Here is a 26,807-nt window from a genome sequence, read left to right on the forward strand (position 1 = left end):
GGGGCTTCCCCCCACCGGCCAGCTGACTGGGGTCGGGAAGGAGCCTGGGAAAACGGAAGAACTCCCACCGGGACCTGGGGATTGGCAAGCCTATTCTGGGGCAGCTTTTATAAAGTCAAGAGACCACAGTGGCAAATTCTTAGTGTGATCCCACCCAGTATGTGACAATGCAACAAATTCTTAGTGTGATCCCACCCAGTATGTGACAATGCAACACATGTGTATGCTTTTTTTTTTTTTGGGTGGCTAACCACTGCCATATACATCTCAAGTTCCCAGTGAATAACTACAGCCATAGTTCATTGAGTTAGTGAAGCTGCATTAACACTCCCTGCGAGTCTTCAGGCAGGAAAATGCCTCTGAACACCCCTTCTGACATTTACTTGCGTGCTGCTGAATAACTGTAGCCATGCTATCAGAAATGAGGCCAGCAGGCACCGCAAGACCACAAATAAGCCCGAAACATTGTGATGGTAACACAAGAATAAAACAAAAAGATGTATTCCGCAAGCAAACATGTTGAGACCAATGTTCCCTCTAAGCTGTAGAGTCTTGCGAGCAAAAATTCTACTTTGTGAGCTACTGGCGTTAAAGTTGTGAGCGACTGCACAGATTAGTGTGCTCTGGGGACATCCTTCCTGAGCTTAAACAAAAATGTGTGAGCTGGAGCCTAAAAATCTGTGAGCTAGCTCATGCTAACTCAGCTTAGAAGGAACACTGGTCGAGACCTACATTTATTTTTTTGTTTATCTTGTCTAATAATAATATAAATTTCTCATTTGAACTGCAAAGTTCTGCTTTACAGCTGCATATGTTGCAGAACTGCATATCTGGATATATTGTCAGTTTAATTTTAGAAATGGACCACCACTCTATGAGCTCCGGAGCTGGCATGATGTGTCATTAGGTCATCTGCCACGGCCATCTTAGTGTCTGCCTCTGGATGGTTAGTAGCTGTTCATAACGCAGAAAGATTCTTCTGTTGTTCTAACATCTCCACCATTTATGCTGGAATAAAATTTGCTAGGGTTTAATCCTATTACCCCTTTTGTTTGAACTTTTCCCAAAGAAATATTTTTCTTCCTCAGAAATAGTCATTCTACATTAGAAACAGTCTTTCTCTCTTGAAGGAAGACTTTGGAGAAGAGGGTCACACGATACAACCCTTTGACTTTAATGTGTCACTGGACTTCTGTTTAATTCCAAGACAAACTGTAGGAGACTTTTGTGTTTAAATCATAACCAAATACCAAGAGGTATGTTTTTGGGGGGACATGGGAGGAATTATTCTGCACTCTGACAAGATAATTTTTTTAAAAAATCTCAAAAGTGCACTGTTGTATTCTGGAGCAAACATTCTTTGCATTCACATGTACATGAATGCATTTAGGCACTTCCCTAAAACAATTATATGCAGTTGAGATAACTTCTCTTAACATTTTAACTTGCCTTTTTTCTTAACAGTTTAAGAAGTGTGCTGTAGATAGATACATTGCTTGCGTGACTACAAAGTTGGAAGGCACCAGGGTGAAAACCGGCTTTTTATGCATTGTTTTGTATTCTAGCGTTATACCATGGAATCCCACTCAGAATTCTTTTTTCCCTTGGCAGGTTTACTGTATATTTCTCTCCAACAAAGTAAGGATATTTGCAAACTTAATAATCATGGTGAACTGCAACAGAGCTTTAGTTTAATAACGGTATAGCACGAGTGACAGGAATGAAGTTGGGACAGATGTATACCACGGAGGACCAACTGCAAGCATATAGCTCATGAGTAGTAGTTCTCAGCCACCACAGACTAAGTACTGAATCGTATCTGTATGGCACCCCTCCCTCTCTTAGCAACAATGTCTGCCAGAGATCTTCATGCCTAGTTTCAATTTCATGTGTCTTGCCTACTCTGCCTAAAAATAATGTAATTGTACCCAGCTACCAAACAACTAGTTCTGAAATTTATGATGCCCCATGGGTAAAAAACTGCTCTAACCTTGATGGAAAGGAAAAAGGTATCAAACTCAACCATACAATCACTCATTTGTATACAGTCTCCTGCATTATCTAATTGCCTAACTCCTCAGAGACGCTAATTACATTCTTTAAAAAATCCCACAAAACACCAAGAGCTTGCAAACTTCTACCATAAAACCTTGTTAAATGCTTTCCCAAATAGCACAAAATCAATAATAAGCTGTTACACCTCAAACGCCCAACAGAAATAGAATTCTATTATAGTTTATTACAACACAGCTGCTCAGCAGGCTATGACTATTATGTCTAAAATGTCTGCCTTGCATTTCACTCTGTTTATACTTTCTTGCAGTCATTTAAAGCATCTGATATTTTCCTCTTTGACAACGACATGTACTGAGACCTCTCTTCAGCAGAAGGACCTACAGCTAAAGCTTTTTTTCCAATAGACAGGCGCCCTGTTCACAAGGTCTCATTATTGTTCTAAAAGATCTTGATAAAATGGTGCACCAGTTCCTGAAGAGCTAATTCTAAGGGGATGGGGCTGGAATTTATTGGACTGCAGCTCTTAAGGTCAAAGACCAGGGGTATTTTACAGACTAACGATATTCACTTCCAGCATAACTGCTTTCAAGTTGTGAGATACATCTGATGACATGAGCTCTGACCAGGGCCAGATCTATGGGGGGGGGGGGGGGGAGAAGGGGTGTTATGCCCCTGACGCTGCCAGAGGGAGGCCGCCAAATTGGGTGCCTCCCCCCCAGGAAGCGGGGAGAAAGATCGACTTCTTTTGCACTATCACCTGGCCCACTGGAATCCCTTCCCTTGCCTCATCCACAGCGATACAGGAATGCAATAATCGCTCCCTCCCGGCTGCTTTTCTTCTCTTCCCCCCCCCCTCGCCACCCCAGCCCCTTTCCATTGGCACCTGGTCGTACACACCTTCCCGACAGCGTAACCGGTTGTGTATGTTGGGTTGGAAGGGACGGAGGGAAGAATCTCATGGGCTATCTCCTCCCCACCTTCAGAAGTGCTTTCATCCTGCCCCCCCCCCCAGAAAAAAACAGCCTCTGCTCTGCATGAAAAAGCCCTTTGCCAGCAGTTTGACAATTGCAGTTCATTCCTGCAGCTCATCAAAGTAAAGCAGGTGAGAAAAAAATCCAGGCTGACCATTTGCTGCTACCGAAACAGAGAATAAAAAGAAGAGTCGCTTTCTCTATTCCACCTCTGGGATCCTTCCCTAAACAAGACCCGCTCGCTGTCTCCAAGACCCCCACCCCCTGCCCCTCCACCCTTTCCAGACTTAGAGCCAATAAGCCCGAAGGGAAGATCATGGACATGCTGGTAGGAGAGTCTCAAAGAAGTCAGTGATTGACTTGCATTGGAGTAAGTTTTTAGGGAAAAAGGGAAAAGTCGGATCTACACGGAACCTCATGAATTCATATGATTTTTACATTGAAATGAAATCAAACCACTATTATTCTGTAGATCCTCTTAGACTATAGGCAGGACCACAAAAATCATGCTTCCATGGACTCGTGTCGCCACACCAGTGCAAAAACAGGGTTCCAAAGCATGGTTCCTCATGAATTCATATTATTTTTATGGTGAAATGAAATGAAACCACCATCATGCTGTAGATCCTGTCTTAGACTATAGACAGCACCAGAAAAATCATGCCTCCATGAATCTGTGGTGCCACAACAGTGGAAAAACATGTTTCCAAACCACAGATCCTCATGATTTTTGCTTCAGATTCCCCCAAGCTCACCATCAATTCTTATATCATGTCCATGGGCAGAGTTTGCAACCCAAAAATTGTAGATCCACAGCTTGGTGGCAGCACCATGGACCAAAAACTTGGTTTTGAACCATGGATCCTCATGGATCTTCATGATTTTTGCTTTAGGCCACCCCAAGCTCACCATCCAATCATATATCATGTCCATGGGCACAGTTTGCACCACAGAAATCATGGATCCATGGCTTCGTGGCAGCACTATAGACCAAAAACTTAATTTTGAATCACGGATCCTCATGATCTTTGCTTTTGAACCCCCCAAGCTCACTATTCAATCACACATCCTGTCCAAAGGCAGAGTTTGCACCCCAGAAACTGCGAATCCATGGTGCATGATATAAGAATTGATGGTGAGCTTCGGGGGATCCAAAGCAAAAATCACGGGGATCCATGAGCATCCATGGTTCAAAATCAAGTTTTTCGTCCATGGTGCTGCCAAAGAGCCGTGGATCCATGATTTCTGTGGTGCAAACTCTGCCCATGGACATGATATAAGAACTGATGGTGAGCTTGGGGGGGATCCAAAGCAAAAATCATGAGGATCCATGAGAATCCGTGGTTCAAAACCAAGTTTTTGGTCCATGTTGTTGCCACAAAGCTGTGGATCCACGATTTCTGTGGTGCAAACTCTGCCCATGGACATGATGTTCTGCTGCTTCAGACCAATACGGCTGCCCACTGGATTCTCTCTTGCCTCCCATAGCAGCTGGAAGGTGACCTGAGTTCACCAGTGGATTATGAGCTTATTGCTTGTGGACTGTTTGGTGCTGCAATAAATGTTCTCTCTAATTTTTCCCCCCTACTGAGTGGAGCAGTTCACATCCTGAACAGACTATAACTGCTATAATCTTAAAGTGGGCAATGGACATTGCAGGACCTTGCAGGACCTGCAGGACCTGTTTCAGTTTGCTGCTGCACAGCGCTTCCTGTGTTAACGAGCAGCTGCTCAACCTCACAGCTTAGAGGGAAAGCTGAAATTCTTCCAAATCATGCCCTTACTCTGATCTAGTAAAGGGGGCTGATTAGCATTGTGGGTAAAACACATGCATAGCAAGTACAAGATTCCAAGCTCAGTAGCTGGCATTCTAGCTAGCATGATCAAATGAGCTCCTGCTGGGCTTTTTCTTAAAAACAAAAAAAGCCCTGAGTGGGTCCATTCGTCTCCCAAAACCTAGCTTGACTTTATGGGTCTGAGTAGCCTACTGCAGGACTCCTTCCTGTACCACTCTGACTTTATGGCTACTTTTTCTTTCTTGTGTTATCCCCTTCCCTGTACCAGTTCCACTAAAGGATGAAACAATGTTGTTACTACTTTCCACATAGCGTCAGTCTTCTAGTCTACCTCAGAACTGCAAGGAAGACGTGAATCAAAGCTTTACTGGCAGTGACTACTTAGAATGTGGAAACACCATGAGCATTTTCGCACTGACCTTACTCGGGAGCGACGTCCCTCTTCACTGTGCAGCGTCTGCGCGGATTTCGCACTAATTGCTCCGCAGAACCCGGAAGAGCCGCAAAGTCCCGCGGCTTTTGCGTCGCAAATGTAAACTGGTTTTTGGCCAGTTTACATTTGCAACGCAAAAGCCGCGGGACTTTGCGGCTCTTCCGGGTTCTGCGGAGCAATTAGTGCGAAATCCGCGCAGACACGCGGTGAAGAGGGACGTCGCTCCCGAGTAAGGTCAGTGCGAAAACGCCCCATGCCTATCAAGTTTTTGACCAATGGACCATTTCTAACTCCCTATCAATCACCAGAAATATTTATTCTGCTGTTCTTAAAGAAGACCTACAGAGAACCTTGCTTAGGGACTTGGCATATTTAGCTAGGATAACCTCAGGAGTCAAGATTGCCTTGAAATTTTGCTCTAGTTATACCCTGTCTTCATTCACAGTATTATCAGAGGCATGGATGATATGGGTTAAATACATTTAACTTACCTGAGTAATAACTGGAGGAGGACAGGTAGCAGTAAGAGTTCGGCACACTTTTGTGTAAACACAGCTGTTTTCACACCATACACATTCATACTTGGGATCAGCCGCAAGACACAAGCTGCAATCACTTCGACCAAAGGAACAGCTGTATAAAGTCACTACAAAGGTAAATTGTATAAGTTTTACATTTGTTTTAATATCACAATTTGTGTTTAGAAAGTAAGTCAAAGATTAAAGTAAATCAAGGGTATTGGGTACAAAACAAGCCATAAGAGCCGCCCTGAGCCCGCTTCGGTGGGGTAGGGCGGGATACAAATAAAATAAAATAAAATAAAATAAGATGCACCAAAGGTACCTGGGATGGAGCAGCAAAATTTGTAGTCAATTTTCAGTATGAAAAAATGTAGGGGGTTTGTGTGTATGTGTGTGTGTGTGTGTGTACTTCCTAAAACAGAGGACGCCTTCCTCTACTAGAAAAAAAAAATATTCTGCATTGGAAGACATTTTTCTTCCTTGAAGGCAGACTTAGGAGAATGGAGTCATGGTATCCAGCTCAATCGGGATTTCTTCTGTCTTTCAGCTCCATATTGTGGGGCAACAAACACCTCTCCCAGCTGGGAAGATGTTGCTAATTTGTGGTTAAAGGGAAAAATAAGTTGCTTACCTGTAACTGATGATCTTCGAGTGGTCATCTGTGCATTCACACCCATGGGATGAAGCACCACTGCGGATCCCCGATCGGTAGTATCAAGTCCTGGGATTTTTTTGAGCCAGCTCCCGCGAGCATGCGCAGCAGCCCCAACGTGTCTGCTCCAGGAGTGGGCGTGACGATCCCGGCAGTTCCTTTGGACTTCCACCAGACTAAAGAGTGACCGGCAGCAGAGGGGAAGGAGGGCGGGTGGTGTGAATGCACAGATGACCACTCGAAGTCATCAGTTACAGGTAAGCAATCTGTTTATCTTCTTCGTGGTCTCTGTGCTTCACACCCATGGGAGATTAGCAAGCTAGGCTTACCTGGAGGTGGGAGATGATGGTCAAGTCGAGAGAACACTGAAGAACCAGGTTGCCCAGAAGCGCTCTATGTTGCTTCCAAACATCTAAGACGTAGTGCCTCATGAAGACATGAGGTGAAACCCATGTGGCTGCTTTACAGATGTCCGTCATGGAAGCAACTCTGAGGAACGCTGTGGAAGTGGCCATGGCTCGAGTAGAATGAGCGTGGATTGTCCCTGGCAGAAGTCTTTTCGCTAACAGGTAGCACAACTTGATAGTTTCTGAAATCCATTTCAAAAGCCTCTGTGCCGAAATCTTTATGCCCAGGTGTGGAGGGGTGTAAGAGATGAACAGATTAGGGTCCTTTCTGAAACTCCTAGTGAGCTGCAGGAAAAACAGAAACGCTCGTTTAACGTCCAAAGAATGAAGCCTCCTCTCCTCTTCTGTAGTCGGAGAGGGGTAAAAGGTGGGGAGGTTAATCTCCAGATCGAGATGGAAACTTGAGACCACCTTAGAAAGGAATGAGATGTCAGGAGACAAGGATACTCCGCCTTCATGGAAAGTGATGTGGGGGAGTCACAGCGCAGGGCTACAAACTCCCCCACATGCCTTACCTAGGTGATGGCAACCAGAAAGGCTGTCTTCCAAGAGAGGAGATGTAACAGACAAGAGGCTAAGGGTTCGAAAGGTCATCTTGTGAGCCTGTCAAGGACCAATGGGAGATCCCAAGGTGGAGGAGATACCCTAGAGGGGGGGTATAACCTCAAAAGACCCTTCAAGAGCCTCTTGGTATGCATGTGCGTAAACCCCGACTTGCCCTCTATAAGGCCACGGGAAGCTGAGATGGCCGCAAGATAGACCCTAATGGACAAGTGGTTGAGCCCAGCATCCACTAAAGTCAACAAGAATTCAAAAATGAGTTCTAGACCAGCCTCCTCAGCCCTCGCACCCTTTCTGGTTGCAAATCTAGCCCGTTTGCCAGCATATGAGCGATGGGTAGAAGGCTTCCTGCTATTCAGTAGGACATGTCTGACTCTGCTTGAGAAGTCTGGAAACTGATGCTCCAGGCTGTCAACTTGAGGTGAGGTATGTTGTGATGGAATAGAGAACCCCCCTGTGCCAGCAAGAGATCTAGTACTGGAGGAAACATGATAACAATCCTTCGCTAATGCAAGGAGGATCGGAAACCAATTTTGACGTGGCCACCAGGGGGAAATTAGAATGCATTCTGGTTTTTCCCTTGACAACTTGTGTACAACTCTGGTCAGAAGAGGCAGAGGGGGAAAGAGGTACAGAGACTTTCCCATCCATAGGAGTAGAAGGCTGTCCCCTAGGAAACTGCAACCCTTCCCCCCCCACCCCCGGAGCAGAACTGTGAGTTGCAGAGGGGGACAATTTATATTTGCCCCCTGAAGAGTAAGAGCTCTTACTTTCATGCTGTGGTGTGCAAGGCTTTCACGCCCTGTCAAGTGACTTGGATTGGTAAGATTTTTTAGGCTGCTGCTTAGACCAGGGTTGAAGCCTGTTGGTACAGGAAGAAGAGGGGACACCCAAGTTCCAAGAGGTTTTAGTGCTTTTGTCCATTTCCTGTAGGACTAGTGAGTCTGAGGTGGAACTGAAGAGCCCCTCGCCTTCAAAGGGCAAGTCCTCAACCCACGACCCAGTGTCTGCATGCAGGGTTGTGGTCCTAAGCCAGGAGTGCCGTCTCAAGGTGATTGCAGATGTTAAGAGTTTTGGCTGCCGTGTCCACCATGTGCTTTGAAGCTGCCAGCTGTTGCTTTGCCAGGAGAAGACCTTCCCTATAAGTCTTCTTTGCCAAGGCTCGTTTCTCCTCAGGGAGTGAAGCCAAGAAAAGTTGCTCCCAGAGGGAGTATTAGTATCTAGCCATGCAAGTGGCGTAATTGGAAATCTTTATCCCTAGTTCTCCCACCGAATAGAAATGCCTGCCAAAGTTATGGATCCTCTTACCCTCCTTGTCAGGAGGTGTGGAGTGTGTCTTCTTGGCTTTAGATGAGGAGAAGACCACGGAGTTCGGATAAAGGTGACTAAATAGGAACTCCGCACCCTGTTCTTGGACCCGGTACATGTGGTCCATTCTTCTAGAAGAGACAGGGGTAGAGGCAGGCTTCACCCAAGGTTCTTTGATGGCTTGGAGAATCACCTTGGTTATAGGTAGAGCTATTGCCATAGATGTGTTCGTTTGCATAATGTCAAAGACAGTGTCGTCGATGACAGGCTGCGGTTGCACTATTGGTAGGGAGAGAGTATGTGCCATCCTCTTGACCGAGTCTCCATATGATTTAAGGTCCTCAGATGGAGAAATGAGAAGGTCCTCTGGGATCGGGAAAAGACTTAGTGAGTTGCTGGTCAGACTGATGTTCGGCCTCGGACTTGGAGGCAGACTGGGAGGAAGAATCGCTACCGACCGCCCTTTCAGGCAAGCGGGGAGCATCTGTTATGTGTTCTGCTGTTTGTGGAGCTCGAACCTTGTGGCTGGCGGTCGGCATCAACGTCGAGGTCGAAGGTTGCTACTGGTCTCGAGGGCGTGAGGAGCGGGAGTAATGGGAAGCCTGCGATCTTTGATCCCAGTCTGGATTGTGAGGGGGGTACCATGGGTAGGGTGCCTGGTAAGGAAAGCCACCAAATGAGTAGGAACATGGTCTTGGGTCCCAGCTAGGTGGTGGAGGCAGGCGGTGGAAAAGGTCGGGAGGCTCCAGAATCCTATCCTGTGGTGTCACAGGATTTGGGTTCGGCTTTTTCCAGTCTTGCTGTTGCTTAGTATCGAGTTCCGATGGCGAGGCTGAATCGCTGTCCCTATGAGAAGTTGCCTTCGAGGACGCTGATCTCTGTGTCGTCAATCTCCAGGTCAGATCTGGAGAGGGAGATCGGTTGTGAGTCTGCTGAGCCTGAGTGACTTTTCGACTGAATCAGGGAGGCTAGAAGCTGCCTAGGTGGCAGCGCGAGGACAATCGTTGGGTCCGGAGACTTCTTTGGCAGTGGGGAAGGGATGCACCTTTCTTGGTGCCTGTGCTTTTCCTTCCTACGCTTCTTTGATTCCTGCGAGAGCTCACCTTCTCCTCTGGCTTTTATGGCTGGGGTGGAGGGCTCCGATGTAGACACCGAGCCTGCGTGCTTGGGGGGGGGGGCGGTTGATGTGAAACTGCTGAGTCGACTGACTCGCTGTCGACAGCAATGTCGATGTCGTAGCGGTTGTCAGCGCCGCAGCCGACATCAAAACTGCCATTTGCGGAGATAGAGCCGATTGCAGAAGGGCCGCCGAAAGTCTAGCTGCTCTATTTTTCCTGGTCTGCTTTGAAAATTTCGAGCAATGATGGCAGGAGTCCACCCTGTATCCCTCCTCAAGGTACAGCAAGCACAGTGACTGTCCGTCTGGGGGCGGGATTTTGCTTGCACAATGAAGGCAGTGGTTGAAAAAGCCCAAGCTTTTTTCCATAGACAAAACACGGGGAAGACCGGGGGGGGGGGGAACCTCGAAGGGTGGGAAGAACTAATAGTCTCTACTTTTTTTTTAAGGTAACGAGGAACGAAGATGAAGGAAAATACCCGGAGAGGTAAGTACCAACCGGAGAAGACGAGAACATGTCTATCCAATGCGGCGGTGAAGAAGGAACTGGCAGGATTGTCGTGCTCGCTCCTGGAGCATGCGCATTGGGGCTGCTGTGCATGCTCAAGGGAGCTGGCTCGAAAAAATCCCGGACTTGGTACTACTGATTGGGAATCAGCGCTGGTGCTTCATCCCAAGGATGTGAAGCACAGAGACCACAAAGAAGATCTTTAGTTCCCAGGAGAAGCTCTCAAGCCCACTTGGGGGTCGTTCTACCCTTCCCAAATCAAACAGTTATAAAACAGCACATCCTAGTCATTAATGTTTTAGCATACTTTAATATTCAGACAGGTGACAGTCACCTAATTGAAAGCAATAACACTAAAGTTTACCAGCTACAACATTTTAATTCTAAGTGGCTGCTTTGTGAAAAAAGACACTAAATACAAGTGAAAACACTCTGCATACTTGGATCAGTAAGCAACAGAAGCTGAGACTAACTGTCCACAGCAGATTGCAAAATGAACCGAGCTGAGTCAGGGTGGGGTTATAAGTAGGATCTGGAGCAGAACAGCAGTTCTGCAGTCAGCTCTCAGACCTGCCAATCAAGCTCAGGACAACTGCTATGGAAGTCCACCTCTAGTGTTGCCTTGGTGCCAAGCTGTCTGCAAAGATGAACCAATAACGACACAAACAACCCACCCAAATCCCCAGCCGTTTCATTTTCCATTTTGTGTGCAGTGCCTGTTGACAATCTGATTTGTGATGACCACAAATCAGCCATTGTATGCATGAATTGTGATTTGTTCTATGCCCCTCTCTAGACTATACTGCTTCCCCTGTGATAGATGCCTGACTGAATGGAGAGTTAATGGGCAGGTTAAATTGGAAATGTAAGAGTGGCACACTGGAAGGAAGTGGGAATGAAATGAAAATGTTGAAATATTAGCAAAAGAATATATTTAGAGCTGGAGATTTTAAAACAGACAAACACAGAGTCTCACAGTTTCCAACAAGTTTGGTAGAACTGTTAACTTTCAGTGCCTCTTGAGCTTGATATCAGATGGAAGCAGGGGGGGAAAAACACCCTTTCCTTTCATTTTAGCACTTTCATATCTGGCCTTGTCGATTTTGATTCTCATTGCTGCGGTGGTTCTGAAATGTACTACAGGTGTCTACCTCCAGCCTTCACCACATAGATGGGCTGCCTTGCCAAGAAAAGCATGCAGAAATTATTTGCTCTTGGCTGGTTATTATGGGAAACATGAAACTGAACTATTTGGACCATTGGTTTACTCCTTCAGGGCTCCTCTCATTTACCGTTTTCTGTTCCTAATATGTGGTAAGGAAGAAGGAGGTTTATTCTTTCAAGTAACTTGGTATGTATGAGGCTGTGGTACAAACATGGGGCATAGATACACAAAGAGCTGGAATATGGCAGAATACAGCGAATGTGCTCTTTTATTTGAAAACCTGGCTGCAGCATATGATTAAGAGCTTTGATTAAAATTACTCAGTGGTCTTCAGGTCTGGCCACTCTTGCAAAGATCCATCATTATGTGTGATGCAGATGTTGATAAGTGCTATATGATTTTTATCATAAGATTGGATGATAGGCTGTTAGAAAAAACTGTATTTTTTATACTCAGGCAAGCAAATATCAAGAAAATGTTTGGACCAAACACTGAATGTTTTTTTATTTAAATGTGTCTGATCTCCTGCCCCACACTTATCTCCAAGGAAACAAACCTCCAGACCGTGCCAAAGGAACTGTCCAGGGTAGGCTGCAGAAGCCCAATGTGATGTTACAGAAGTACCTTTCTAGCATGCCATGACACCCAGAATTGCCAGGCAACAGGGTTGCCAGCCTCCAGGTGCCACCTGGAGATCTCCCGCTTCTACAGCTGATCTCCAGCTGGCAGAGATCAGCTCCCCTGGAGAAAAATGTGCTATTGAGTGAAACTAACAATGGAAATATATTCGCATTCACACTAACATGTGTAAAAACATATACTACCGACAAAGACAGTATAACATCACTTCAATACATATAAATAGAAACTTATCGTTCCCAGAATAGCAGCTGGTCTTTTAACGCAATCGCAGTATGAGTTTGAGGGCAAAAAGGTCAATCTAGTAAAGTGTGTTGGACTGGTACTACCTCAATGTGTTTATCTTGTGTCCTCTTGTCTTCCATGCCACTATCAAGGAAATGACTGCTTTGAAGGGTGGACTCTATGGCATTGTGCCATACTGAGGCCCCTCCCCTCCCCAAACCTCTCCCTCTCTTGGATCCACTCTCAAAGTCTCCAGGTATTTTCTAACACTGGCAGTGGTAACCCTACCGGGCAAGTCAGCAGCCACTCAGCAGCCAAAACCTCAGGAGCCAGCAGCACTGGCATGAGGCGACAAGAGTGGCAGATGAACAGTAGAGTCCACCACAATTGATAGCCCTTTCCTCATCTGTTGTGGGAGCCAGGAAGGCTTCTTTGGAAGGGTAGAGCAGGGAACAGGCTGCACTAACCTCATTAGGCCAGCAGAGATCAAAGTAGAAGCCTTATAAGGCTTCCCATGGGGGGAGGGGCAGGGGAAATGGGATCCCAGGCAGGCAGCTGTCCACTAGGACTAGAACCTGCCATGCCCATAGGCCCTTCACCAAGGACAGGGGGAGTGGGTAATGCCAGCGTTGTTCTACCCCCAGGGAGTCCTTTAAAAGGTGCACCCAGGGTGAACCCGGGAGGAAGGAACAGACTTCACCTAAGGCAACTAGGGAGAAGTTACTGGCAGAAGCAGGAAAAGGAAGAGGGCACTGTAATCCCTCCCCTTCTTGTTCTTTTCTAAGGTTCTTCTCCCAGGGCAAGCCCTACTAAAGGAACCCTGGAGAGACAGTCCTGCACTCCAGCCTGATACCGGAGCCTGACAAGGTAATAATGTGTTCTTTTCCTGGACAAAAAGCCAGTTTAAGGTAATAAAATTTACATAATTTTGAGATAGGATGCATTTGATAACAAACAATAGTTAAAATCAATTTTCACAAATGCCAGACTGAGATTTTTGGTGAAATAAATTTCATTTCGACCCCCATACTTACCCATCAGCTTGCTATCAATCTTGACATGATTTGTTCTAATATACAAATGAAGAGGCAGAGTTTCACTTGCATGGGGAAACTGGGGGGGAAAAAAGTTGTTTGTTACCAGATTATGAAAGCAGTTCGACTTAGAATTTTGCTCAGGCTTTTTTCCTTGGTCTTACTCTCAGAAAAGTGTTTTAGGATTACGCTGTAAATTATCAGATATTAAGGGCCTATTGCTACTATGGTCCTACTGTGACTGCTGCATCATGGCACAAATGCCCCCTTCTGATCAAGAAAAACTCTGCCCGATCAGACCAGTGGTCCATCTAGTTCAGCACTCTGTTTCATACAGTGGCCATGGCAGAAGCAGGGCACAGAGACCACAATCAATATTCTGTCATTGCTCATCACCTCTGGGTACATTTAAATATTGTAGAAAGGGAAACTGACCTTTTCCTCCATGACCTGCTCTAATAATCCATCTAAGCCATTTAAATTAGTGATCACTACATTGGCAGTTAATTCCACAGTTCAATTGCTCACTGGGGACCCAGTACTTCCTTTTCTCTGCCCTGAATCTATTTGCTCATCAGCTTTGGGTGACTGGCGTTCTGAGTGAAGGGGGGAGAAGTTCTCTTCTTCTGCTTCCTCCATTCCAAGGGAATTTTAGCTATCTCTGTTGCACCTCCAACCCCTTCGTTATTCCGAACAGATCCATATTATAACAACACTATCTACAAATACTGCAGGAACGATGCATCTCCGTTTGTGGAAATTCTGTGCAATATCTATTTCATTATATTATAGTCTATTAATTGCGCTTGGACCTCAGCAGTAAATTTTTGACTAGGATAAAAGATCAATTGTACAATTTATCTGATACAGACAATATTTTTATTGTCAGATGTGGACCCCATCGTTTCTAACAAGGTGGCACTTTTTACATTAAGAGATAGGAAAGTCAGAACAAAGGTGGTTCTCATGAAAGCAGCTAAATGAAATGTAAAGTCCTGATATGTACTTGTATTTCTTGAACCTGCCTGTGAATCTTTGGAATTGGAGATCAATGTTTGCATTTTAAGAATTTAATGTAATTAGTATATATGAGTGTATAAGTGAATACCCAAATACGGACATTGTTTTTAAAAAGTTTAGTATACTTAAATCTGTAATGGCCAATGGCCATATGCAATGAACTTGACTAACTATAATAACAACACTTCAGAGAAGAAATCAAACATATCAATATGCAGCAAAATTTTATAAGCATATTAACACTTCCTCAAAAGAACAGAGTAAGTAATGATGTTTGTTTACTCAGTTTTTTTTTTAATGAGAAGATAGATTTTCAAGGTTTTCTTTTTAGAATAAATGTATTTTCAAGTGAATGAGAAAAAAGAAAAAATTACATGTAAGCACAGCTTGAATTGTGCAAGGACACATAAATTAATGATTTTGCTAAAAGTTCCCTGCCCTCAAAGATGGTTTAGATGTAATAAAGTGAGTCCTTGCACATTGTTCTATTGAGGCACACATCTGGTTTGTCCCAAATATAGTTATATAGTTGGCTGATTCTAAAAATATGAATATAAAAATGGAAGATCATAAACAGCAGCAAATGTCCACAGTTCCTCTAGCAATATCTATAATTTTCCTCTTACAAACTTTCTAAATGCCAACAAACTTCAGGTTCAAACATTACTTATACACAGGGCCAGCTTGCCCACTAGACAAACTAGGCGGTTGCTTAGAGCGCTGGGAAGAGGGGGCGCGGTATTGGGCTCCCCTTCTCCTGATGCCCATGACAAATGCCTAGTTTGCCTGCCTGCCACCCCCCTGCTGCTGCCCCCTCCCTTCCCTTGCGCTCTGCCTCCCCCCACCGGCCGATCAGAGCATGCAGCGCCTTGCTCGCCTTACCAGCTTCAACGCAGCTGACATCTGTTCCATCTTTGAAGAGAGCGCTGGAGGCTTCGCTCTCCCTCCCTTCCGGTTCCGGAAAGGGGGGGGGGGAGAAGCCTCCTCCACTCCAGCACACTTTTCAAAGATGGATCAGATGCCAGCCGCTCTGATCGGAGGTGGCAGCGACGGAGAGTGGCGCTGCATTGCAGTGCTGCAGAGGGAAGGAGGATGGGTGGCAGCGGAACGGTGAGCAGGGAGCCTGCCCGGGGCACTATGCACCCTAGGGCCGGTGCTGCTTATACATAGATTATACGTTATACATAGATAACATAACACAAATCACAGAAAAGGAGAGAGTTTTCCTGTTATTTGGGGTCCAAAGGAACATCCATATGTAGTGTGTTGATGCACAGAGCTATTGTAGATCATTATTTGTCATACCACACACAATTACCTTCACAAACTAACTATACTGCCTTTGTACAATATTTTAATCATAGGAAAGATAGTAAGATAAGGTTGTAGTTGAAAAAAAGGACCTCTATGATTTTATAGTCATAAAATCCACTTGAGTATAGTGATGAAAGTGCTCAGTCTCACAATATTTAATTCTTTTGTAAGTATGCAAAAAGTGATAATGTGTAAAAAATTGAAATAATATCTAGTATGTACCTTTTGACTTTTAAAGGAGAAAGTTACATCAGATGACTGTTCCACGGGGCTCTCAAAGTCAAATTCTTCATTCCCAATAAAGAAAGATTTACCCTGTGAAATAAAACATTAGAATTTAACGCCATCACAAACCAGGAGACTGACCAATATACTTAATCAAGAGACCCTTAAACACAGCTCAATAACAATTTCAAACACAATAGTTTCTGGGCACATCTGCCTAATCTACTAGGACAAGGGTCCCCAAACTTGTTGAGCCTGTTTGTACTTTAGGAGTTTTGAGAAATGGCAGCCATTGCCACCATAAAATGGCTGCCTTGGAGGGAGCAATCACAAAATGTTGGGAGGTTCCATGCCAAGCATCCTTCTATGACATGGGTAACTATTTCTGAATGGATGCTCATCCTACACCTGGGTTCTTCCCTCAGTGATGTAACTGAATATATGAACATATAAAACAGCCTTATACTGAATCAGACCCTTGGTCCATCATAGTCAGTATTGTCTACTCAGACTGGCAGCGGCTCTCCAGGGTCTCAAGCTGAGGTTTTTCATGCCTATTTGCCAGGACCCTTTTTAGTTGGGGATGCCGGGGATTGAACCTGGAACCTTCTGCTTACCAAGCAGATGCTCTACCACTGAGCCACCATCCCTTCCCTGAGCCACCGTTCCTCCCCAAATGACTGAAAACAAGGATTGACTCTTTGCCTTAGAGAAGAAGCAAGAGGATGGCAGAAGCAGGTGGGTCCAGGCAACAATGTTGTGGAAATACTGTACAGGTATATTGAAATATCAGTCACATAACACCTATACAAAAGCAGAAAGGTGAGAGATGAAACAGGATTTTACATCATTTGCTAAGGAACCAAAAAAAGAAAATTCTTCTTCATGATTTTCACTCAAAAGAAGAGCAACGGTGTACACAACACCCACCCACCAAATACTGCTTTCTCAATTCCCCCCCAGAAAAACAATATCCAAATGAAGCAAATGACAGGGATGCAAGAATGTACATGACAGAGGAGAAAGCCTCGACAAAATGGCGGAATTCCTAAAGATTAACCAAGGATGAATCAGTCCACAATGTGAACCATGAAGAAGTAGCCAATTCCAGGAACTGCCAGAATAATGGCCTATACAAGATGTAACAAAAAAGAAAGAGAAACTTTCAGTGATAAAACCTCAAATATTATGAGCACCCAATACAGAACTACCAAATGAGAAATTCCAACTTTTCAATTATGTTACTGAAAGAGTTCATGAACAAGCAGTGACAGCATTTAGATAGTCATTAAAAAAGTAGCTTGCTGAGATATTGCAGCAGAAAAACCAGAAGTGTTCAAGCCCCAAAAACTTCTGAAGGATTCTGTGCCTTGTCTACCTCTCCTGACCTTACTAATTAGATATGGGACCGAGGAAGGCATTATTCAGATTACACAGAGAGGGGTGGGCAACATCCCAGGACTCTTCTTTATTACATTTTATACTTTTCTGGAGCTGTCTAGTTCTTTCTCATAGCACAAAGCAGAGAAATTTGCAATACATGTCAGATTATTTTTATCAGAAAAATTAGGTTTGTTTTTTTTAAAAAAAACTGTAGGATTTGAACAGGACTATAAAAATTAAGTGATTTTAGGACGTTGCATCCGGCATGGCCATTGTGAAATAAGACACAACTCTAAGAAAATGTAGGCGTTAATCTAACAAAAGCCAGCGCTCAAGTAAAACTTTTATATTTCCCAAACAGGGACTGATGACATTGGAAGGAAAACTGTCAGAATTTTAAAAGGATGATAATCTAGCTTGGATGTGTGGACGATGATATTATTGTATAGCCCTGAACTATGGTTGTCAACTGTCTGAGGGGGAAAAAATATCCTGTTCCTTTAAAAGAGGCCAAATGGGATGCTATTTATCAGGTGAAATTTACCTCCATGCCGTGAGAGGCTTCAGCTGCCCATTTTCACACATTAATCCTCAATTACAGGGACAGAAGGCTTTGCTCCAGGCTTGTTGGCAATCCTATCTGTACTGATAGGCAGATTACAGAACATCTCTAAGCCCCATTTCATCATACTACAATGTGTTTCTATTCAGTTGTCCCCCACTTCCTTTTTGTATAGGGTTGCCAATCCCCAGGTGGGGGCAGGGGATCCCCCGGTTTGGAGGCCCTCCCCCCCGCTTCAGGGTCGTCAGAAAGCGGGCGGGGGGGGGGAGGTAAATGTCTGCTGGGAACTCTGTTATTCCCTATGGAGATTTATTCCCAAAGAAAATCATGGAGACTTGATCTGCGGGTATCTGGGGCTCTGGGGGGCCCCTGTTTTTTGGGATAGAGGCACCAGATTTTCAGTATAGCATCTAGTGGCTTCCCCCAAAATACGCACCAAGTTTCAAAAAGATTGGACCAGGGGGTCCAATTCTGTGAGCCTCAAAAGAAGGTGCCCCTATCTTTCATTATTTCCTATGGAAGGAAGGAATTGAAAAGGTGTGCCATCCCTTTAAATGTGATGGCCAGAACTCCCTTTGGAGTTCAATTATGCTCGTCACAGCCTTGATCTTGGCTCCACCCCTAATGTCTCCTGGTTCCACCCCCAAAGTCTCCTGGCTTCACCCCCAGAGTCCCCAGATATTTCTTGAATTGGACTTGGCAACCCTATTTTTGTAGTTGTTGCTTAGCAATCAAGCCCCAGCTGTTCCCAAAATATTCAAAAAATAACAGCCAGCCAATTAATTTTTTTTTACACAGGAAGGAATCATGGAAGTTAATGCCTTTACCAAGCAATAAAGCTAAATCCACGTGGAGCAGATCAAATGCACGAGAAAGAGAAAAGTTTACAGGAAACAGAAAAAAATATGGGCACCTGAGCAATAGCCCAACAGTGACGGGAGGACTCTGAGTCAGACACATACAAGTGGGACAAGCATGGACTAGTGAGGACAGCCTCATGTCTAATTCTTAAGTTGAGCTAAGCCAACTTATTTTTTGAGGTTCTTGAGGGTCGCATTCAACTACGACTGAGGCATTGTTTCGCTCTCAAGATGAAGAAGTTCCTTGAAAGCCTAATCGCACAACGGAAAGGTCACCTCGGCGATGCGATTTGCCAGTATTGCTTAAATTCTAAAATGTACAAGAACTCACAAACACAACAATGCAATTCAAAGGCAGAGACAGTAAAACTACTGTAGTGTATTGCATTACCATAATTTCACCTTTAGTTTGCAGAGAGGTTTAATAAATCGCTTTCTACAACATGTCCACCTACGACTGACACTTCAGCTATGACATACAGAGCAGCGATTCCTCATACTGTATCCCTGAATCAGTTACTTCTAGGCTGTGTGTGGGCCAAGAGAACACAATTACGCATGTAATCCTGTTTATAGCTTATCACAGCTGCATACTCCCACCCAAATACGCAGGCTTATTTTTCCTGTTGTAGTCATTATCTCTGTGTTGCAATTAAAATTCTACAGGTATTAAATGATAAGTAAAGACTGAACTGTAAACAGCCCCATATTGTGGATTCTTGGGTGGAAAAGAAGAAACCCTTGTTGTTAACCTTTGCTCAGCCTTTACCGGCATCAAAATCGCACGCTAACCCCCACACACAGTTTGTTGGTGGATTTTTCCATGTAAGACGTACATGGCCACTGACATGTGACATAACCTCTGAGATATAAACATGGAAGCAAAGCTGCTGGGAGGGGAAGAGACTAAAGTGCCCTGGTCACCCTTGCTATATGGAACCAAGCTTACATATCACAAGGGGGAGGGAGCTCAACATGAGATGCAAGTTCAGAACAAATCTTTACATGGTGGCATGGGGATCCTCAGAAGCCTTGGGTGGAAGTGGAATAAGACTAAAGCAAAAGCTGAGGGAAGAACAGGATATTGCTGCATCAGAGTAGGCTTCCCAACCCCCCCCCCGCCCTGCCGGGGGACCCCCGTATTAGCAGCCTCATCCCCTGCTCTCCAAAAATGTGGTAGCGGGGGTGGGGGGTGGGGAAATGGCTTGGTGTCTCTTTCCCTGCCTGCCTTCCTCCCTTGCAGGCTTTAGGCTTCTCCCTTCCTCCGGGTCACAAAGACCCGCCCACCGCTGGCCTGCTATTCGCTCCAGTCCGGCCTCCCTTTGTGAGGTGCATGCTGCCACAGGCGTCTCCTCGGGGAGTCTGGCCAGCGGAGGGGGGGGGAGCGCCGCCCCCAGAGGACCATGTGCGTTTCTACCTCTGGAGGCTTCAGTTGCTGATTGAAAGGCTTCCTCTTGGGATGGGGTGTCTGTGTTACTTTGAAGAAGTTGGCAGCAACTCGTGAGTAGAGAGGCCAGTCCCCCTTCAGTGTTGCCAGAAATGGGGGGGGGGGAAGTCTGCTGAGTACTTCATTATTCTCTATGGGGAGATCGATTCTCATAGGGTATAAAGGGGAATTGATCTGGAGGTTTCGGGGGCGCTGGGGGCGCTGTTTTTTGAGGTAGAGGCACCAAATTTTCAGTATAGTATCTAGTAACTCTCCCCAAAGTATCCCCCAGGTTTCAAAACGATTGCACCATGGGGTTCAATTCTATGAGCCCCAAAAGAAGGTGCCCCATCCTTCATTATTTCCTATGGAAGGAAGACATTTAAAAAGGTGTGCGGTCCCTTTAAATGTGATGTCCAGGACTCCCTTGGAGTTCAATTATGCTTGTCACAGCCTTGTTCCTGGCTCCGCCCCGATGTCTCCTGGCTCCACCCCCAAAGTCCCCACATATTTCTTGAATTGGACTTGGCAACCCTACATCAGAGGCATGAATGGAACAGCTAAGGACCATCCCTAGTGAGACCTCAAAGTGGTAAAAGAGAGCCCAGGCGCAGGGTGTGGCCTCAGAGTTGAGAAACTTGCTTCCGCTGTTTAAAACTTTCAGTTTCTTTTCAGGAACAGGTAAAAGCATTTTAATTCTGCCAGATATATGGGGATCAATAAGATTTTTTTAAACTGCTTCTTAAATTGTGTTTCTTATCGTCTTAATTGCATATGTTTCATTTGTAAACTACCTGATGAACACTGATGCTGAAAGGCAAGCCAGGGAGGTTACCAGACCAATTTATTTTCTCCATTCGGGCTTGTCAGTCTCCAGTGAGGAGGATCATAAGTGGAAAAGCCACAGTACTCTTTCAGCCTGTCGCAGAGTCCCAGACACCAGCAAATGAAGTGGCCCAGGGTGAGACTTACTGGTTGACTCGCAGTTTATGGAATTTATCTCTCATAACGCAGTACAGCAAAGAACTGTTTTTAAATTTCAACGCATTTTTGCTCACCAAAAGGATGTTAAGGATCTATCAATGACCGTTTTATCCTCCCAGATTAATTTCAGAGAAATAATATTGGCTAGAGAACAAGTATAAGCCTATGAAATAGAGCAGACAATTAAAATGCACAGCCTTCAGATAAACATGCCCCTCTGTTCATCGCAATGTTATGTCCAATACAGTAAATAAAGACTAAACAATAATGCGACAAGCCCCACAATATCCATTCTCCTTAAGCCTCCCTCGACTGTCATGGAATGTATTTATCATTGTGTATTAGATACCAAAGTATGTCCAACTATTTAGACTTCCTAGAGTTGCCAAGTCCAATTCAAGAAATATCTGGGGACTTTGGGGGCGGAGCCAGGAGACTTTGGGGTGGAGGCATGAGCAAGGCTGAAACAAGTACAAACTGAACTCCAAAGGGCATTCTGGCCATCACATTGAAAGGGACTGCACACCTTTTCAATGCCTTCCCTCCATTAGAAATAATGAAGGATAGGGGCACCTTCTTTGGGGGCTCATAGCATTGGCTCCCCTGGTCCAAGCCTTTTGAAACTTGGAGGGTGTTTTGAGGAAAGGCATCAGATGCTATGCTGCAAATTTGATGCCTCTACCTCAAAGAACACCCTCCCCAGAGCCCCAGACACCTGCAGATCAATTCCCCATTATTCCCTATGGGAATCATTCTCTACGGGGAATAATAGAGTGCCCAGTAGACATTCCCCTCCCCCTCCCCCACTTTCCAAAGTGGGGGAGGGCCTCCAAATGGGGGAATCCCCTGCCCCCACCTGGAGATTGGCAACCCTCCCTCTCTTTCACACACACACACACACACTTACTGGGTCTGGTTCCTCCATAATAACATCTGAAAAGTATAGGGGTTACAAGCGGCTCTCTTTTACACACTTACTTGCTCTGAAAACAAAAGCAAAACAAACGGAAGGGCTATGCTCTGACGAAGCTGCTGACTCTTCCCCATGAAGTGCTTCCTATTTCCTGCTCAATTTTAAAGGCACACAAACACAGAAACATACACACGCATTTTAAAACAGGACCTGTTTGCAGGTTTCTAAACCTGCCTGAGCTCTAGAGGTACATGGTGGCTGTGGGGGCGGAGCTTCCCCCACTGGCCAGCTGGCTGTAAAACAGGGAGATCCCCTGCTGGGACCTGGGAACTGGGAAGCCTAAGACTTCCTATTTTCTCTTTCATGTGGTAATCTGCTGAGCCCCTCAAAATTTAGTTCCTGGGGTTCAACAACCCTTAGGAACAGCATCAGAAACAATGTTAGGGTCTGTGGTAGAAAGTAGGAGTTGATACTCTTTCAAAGACTGAAGTTGCCATTAAGTCTTCAGAATTGCATGGCTGGATAGGTGTCAGGGCAGTAGATTATCAGGGAAGGGGAGAGGGAGAAATATAGTGGGGAGATTGATGGAGAAGGGGGAAAAGATGTGGGTAAGATCATTTGGGAAGGAGGGAGAGAAACGGAAGAGGAAAGATTGATAGAGAAGGGGAAGGGGAGAAAGAGGAATAGAAAATTGAATAGGAATAGAACTGTGTGCAGTTCTGGTCGCCGCACCTCAAAAAGGATATTATAGCATTGGAGAAAGTCCAGAAAAGGGCAACTAGAATGATTAAAGGGCTGGAGCACTTTCCCTATGAAGAAAGGTTGAAACGCTTGGGACTCTTTAGCTTGGAGAAACGTCGACTGCAGGGTGACATGATAGAGGTTTACAAGATAATGCATGGGATGGAGAAAGTAGAGAAAGAGGTACTTTTCTCCCTTTCTCACAATACAAGAACTTGTGGGCATTCGATGAAATTGCTGAGCAGACAGGTTAAAACGGATAAAAGGAAGTCCTTCTTCACCCAAAGGGTGATTGGCATGTGGAATTCACTGCGACAGGAGGTGGTGGCGGCCACAAGCATGGCCACCAAGAGGGGTTTAGATAAAAATATGGAGCAGAGGTCCATCAGTGGCTATTAGCCACAGTGTGTTTGTGTATATAAAATTTTTTTGCCACTGTGTGACACAGAGTGTTGGACTGGATGGGCCATTGGCCTGATCCAACATGGCTTCTCTTATGTTCTTAAAATTGTTTGGGAAGCAGGGAGAGGAAAGGGAGCAAAGGTGGTGGTGGTGGTGGTATACACCCTTTCTGCAACTTTCCTGCAGGACCCGTTTGTCTAAATTGTAACAATCAACCCAAACATTAAGCCAGCATAACATACACCATGAAAAACAGCTAGTCTTGATAGTCATGTATTTCATGTGTACATGTTTAATAAGCTTGCCTGAATTTGCCTTCAACCGGGGAGAGCAGTGATCCCTAACGTAGTGCCCATTATTATGTTCCATGGTGTTCACTTGCTTCTTCTACAAAACAGCTCTTTCCCAATGCAAAGAGCCGATCCTGCCTTTCCTGACCACACTGGAACGGAAAATGTTTCAGAAGACCCCAAGAAGAACTCACCTTACAGTTTGTCAGAACACTGATCTGGAAATAGCTGCCTCCATCTTAGTAAAGTGATTAGCTTGGAACTTTACCAACATTTTGTGATGGATACCAATCCTCCAGGCAGCAGACCGGTACCACCTTCTAGGGCAGTTGTTTTGCGATGGCACTCACCCATTTCCAAAACCCCAACAGTACCCACAGGCTCAACAAAATCCAGGGACAGCTGCATTACAGCATACTGTGAGTGTGCACTAAAAAGAGCTATACAAACCCATTATCAAAAATGATTTACAAATGGATTTTGAAAGCAGGAATCCCCGCTCCTGTAGAAATACAATTACTCAACGGCTACAGAAACCACATCCACATTTTCCACAAATTTACAAGTAGTTGAATTCAGAAAGGGAAACACCTATAAGCAGCGGTGTCACTAGGACGAGGCCAAGGGGGTCATCGGCCCTCCCCCAGAGCATTCTCATTGGCCCCAGGCACTGACCCATGACCCCCCCCCCCGCAACAGGAAGGGGCTGCCCCTGGGACTAGAACGCTGCTGCTGTGTGTGGGCTGGCCAGGATTCTGAAACCGGGGCCGCGCTGCCGCCGGCTCAGCTAAAAGCGTGTGGGTGAGTGGAGGAAACTTAAATGCTGCAAAACTGGTATCTTGGATTACAGGGGCTGGTCATGTGACCAGAGGGTGGATGAGGGAGGGGCCATGTGAAGTGGGCGGGGTTGTGTGCGGAGGGGGTGACGCAGCCCTCCAAAAGGGGTGATGCCCAATGGGGGGGGGGGTGACTTGAATCAGTTACACCCCAGGGTGCAACCCATCCTAGTGACGCCTCTGCCTATAAGCCTACCTGGAAACAAATAAGTTGTGAGCATAAAGGATTATTTGAGTACCTGATAATTGTCTAGATTCTTCCCTTCAAAGTGCACTTCTGTTATATAGTCCATAGGTATTATTTCAGGATTGGGATTTAGAAATTGTGGGCATTCTTCCTCCTATAAAAACAAGATGTTTCATAGACAATTAAATATCCATCAATACAAACCTCAACTGATTTTGGACAGTGGAATTATTTTGTTCTAAAGAGTTTTCATGAGTAGCACAGATTTACTAAAAGTGACTGCAGCATATGTGAAGTTATAATTCCAATTCTTGAAACCTCTGTCCTCCTATTAAAGTAATACAGTAAGGCAGATAGTAAGGCAAATAATATTTAAGTTCCCCGTACCCATCATTACGTAATCCAAATACTGTGTTTCATTTCCATATCACCAAGGGGGAATATATTGCTCAAAACAGTTTACAAGAAAACATGCTCGTTTCAAGTTTACCATATTTTGTTTAATCACATCTTCTTTTAAGGATGAGTCCTCGCAGCTATGATTGTGCCAGTCCCACTCGCAATTCCATCTACTGCTTGCACAGGAGAAGCACCTGTATGAAAGAAAAGCATGCAGTGTTTTAGTTTGGAATCCTTCCTTTCTTCCATACCATTTAATTTCAGAAGAAAAATTAACTTAGGCCGTTTTCCCACTGAGCTTACCTCGGAGCGACGTCCCTCTTCACCGCGCAGCATCTGCGCGGATTTCCCACCAACTGCTCCAAGTAACTAAGTAGAGTCGCGGCTTTTGCGTCGCTAACGTAAACTGGTTTTTAGCGGCGCAAAAGGTCGGGAACTTCCTGGTTCCTCGGAGCAGCCTCGGAGCAGTTGGTGGGAAATCCGCGCAGACACTGCGCAGAGGGACGTCGCTCCGAGGTAAGCTCAGTGGGAAAACGGCCTTAGATACTTCCTGCCTTGTTGATGGCCAACCCACTCCCCCAGTCTCCAGAAGCTAGGTACACAACACCCACACACAGAGAGAAAAGTGTGTTCTTTCGTGGACTTAAAAGCCATGTAGTAAATGTGAAATTCAGAAATCTGCAAGGTACCATGTCTTGACAATGACATGCTACCATGAAAATGCCACTCAAGGCACAAGAAAGAAGTGTTGCCAAACTCTGACAAGTTTGGTTGAGGCCTGGTATCTGATGCACTTGTAGGTATCAGCAAATGTTTACAGTGTACCAGACATTGTATGTTTTGGGTGAACCTTGATCAGTCAAGAAAATAATTTGTTTGTTCAACAACTGACAAAGCAAAGATAGATGAAGTAATTAGAACTGTCTAATTCCACAGACAGCCAAACTACAAGAAAAAGAGATGACGTAAACAGTATAACTTGTCAGCCTGGTGAATGGGTCATTGAGCTTAAAAGCTTGTGAAAAGTAGGGAAGTGACTCCACTGAAGCCAAACTCCATCAGACACTTCCACAAAAGTATGGAGAGGTCCACAACACATTCTACAGGTGCTTTCACTAGGGTTGAAAGGTCCTCCCAGCAACCAGCAGGAGGTGGGAGACTTATTGAGTAGCAGGGGGGCCTTGCTGTTGACACATTGATGTAACTTTCAGTGCATACCAGAAAGGATTTCAGTGAATCATGGGCAAAACTCTGAAATTTGGGCAAAATTCTATGGTTTAACAATAGAATTTTACCCAAATACAACAGGGTTGAACTCATCTGTAACTGTTGTTCATCAAGTATCTTCTATGCAGGCACAGATGGGGACTGCACATGCGCAGGCCGGCCTATCGGTAGGTTTTTGCAGCTATGAGCCTCCAGGGGGTGCTATGCACTGGAGCCAGAAGCTTGTTCCCACCCAGGGACCACATGCTCCTGCACAACAATGCCCTACCCTCAGTACCTCTCATGCTGCCGAAGGAAACATGCAGCAGAGCAGAAGGGAGGATATGTGTGACTGTGAACAATACAGGTAAATGCAACCCTGTTTTCATCATTAATCTTCTATGCAGTCCCACATGGGAATTCTAGCAAGTAAAACACCAGGTGATAAGGCATGTTCACCTATTTAAACATGGAATGAACTATTGCCTTTCCCAGTTGAGTTGCTTGCCTCCCTTGCAAGTCCAGTGCATAATGATGAACAAAGGTGTCAGCAGATGACCAGGTAGTCACTCAGCATCTCTGTCAATGGCACTCCACCCAAGAATGCAGCAGCAGAAGCCACGGACCTTGTTGAATGTGCATGTATCTCTAAGGGACTGGCTAACTCATAACACTGCCTGATGATGGAAACTATCCATCTAGATAG

General features: G+C 45.1%; 1 protein-coding gene across 1 annotated transcript in view; it reads right to left on the minus strand.

Moving 5' to 3' along the window:
• Positions 1–26,807, minus strand: part of PLXNB2 (plexin B2) — a 171,113-nt gene that overhangs the window by 112,502 nt on the left and 31,804 nt on the right. Inside the window, exons 8-12 of the mRNA XM_060244805.1 lie at positions 24,987–25,089; positions 24,549–24,650; positions 15,910–16,002; positions 13,354–13,432; positions 5,708–5,862 (exon numbers count right to left, since the gene is read on the minus strand). Coding sequence (XP_060100788.1) covers positions 5,708–5,862; positions 13,354–13,432; positions 15,910–16,002; positions 24,549–24,650; positions 24,987–25,089 — 532 coding nt within the window. The remainder of the gene's footprint in view (positions 1–5,707; positions 5,863–13,353; positions 13,433–15,909; positions 16,003–24,548; positions 24,651–24,986; positions 25,090–26,807) is intronic.

The sequence above is a fragment of the Heteronotia binoei genome, chromosome 8, assembly GCF_032191835.1.
Source record: "Heteronotia binoei isolate CCM8104 ecotype False Entrance Well chromosome 8, APGP_CSIRO_Hbin_v1, whole genome shotgun sequence".
NCBI lineage: Eukaryota > Metazoa > Chordata > Lepidosauria > Squamata > Gekkonidae > Heteronotia > Heteronotia binoei.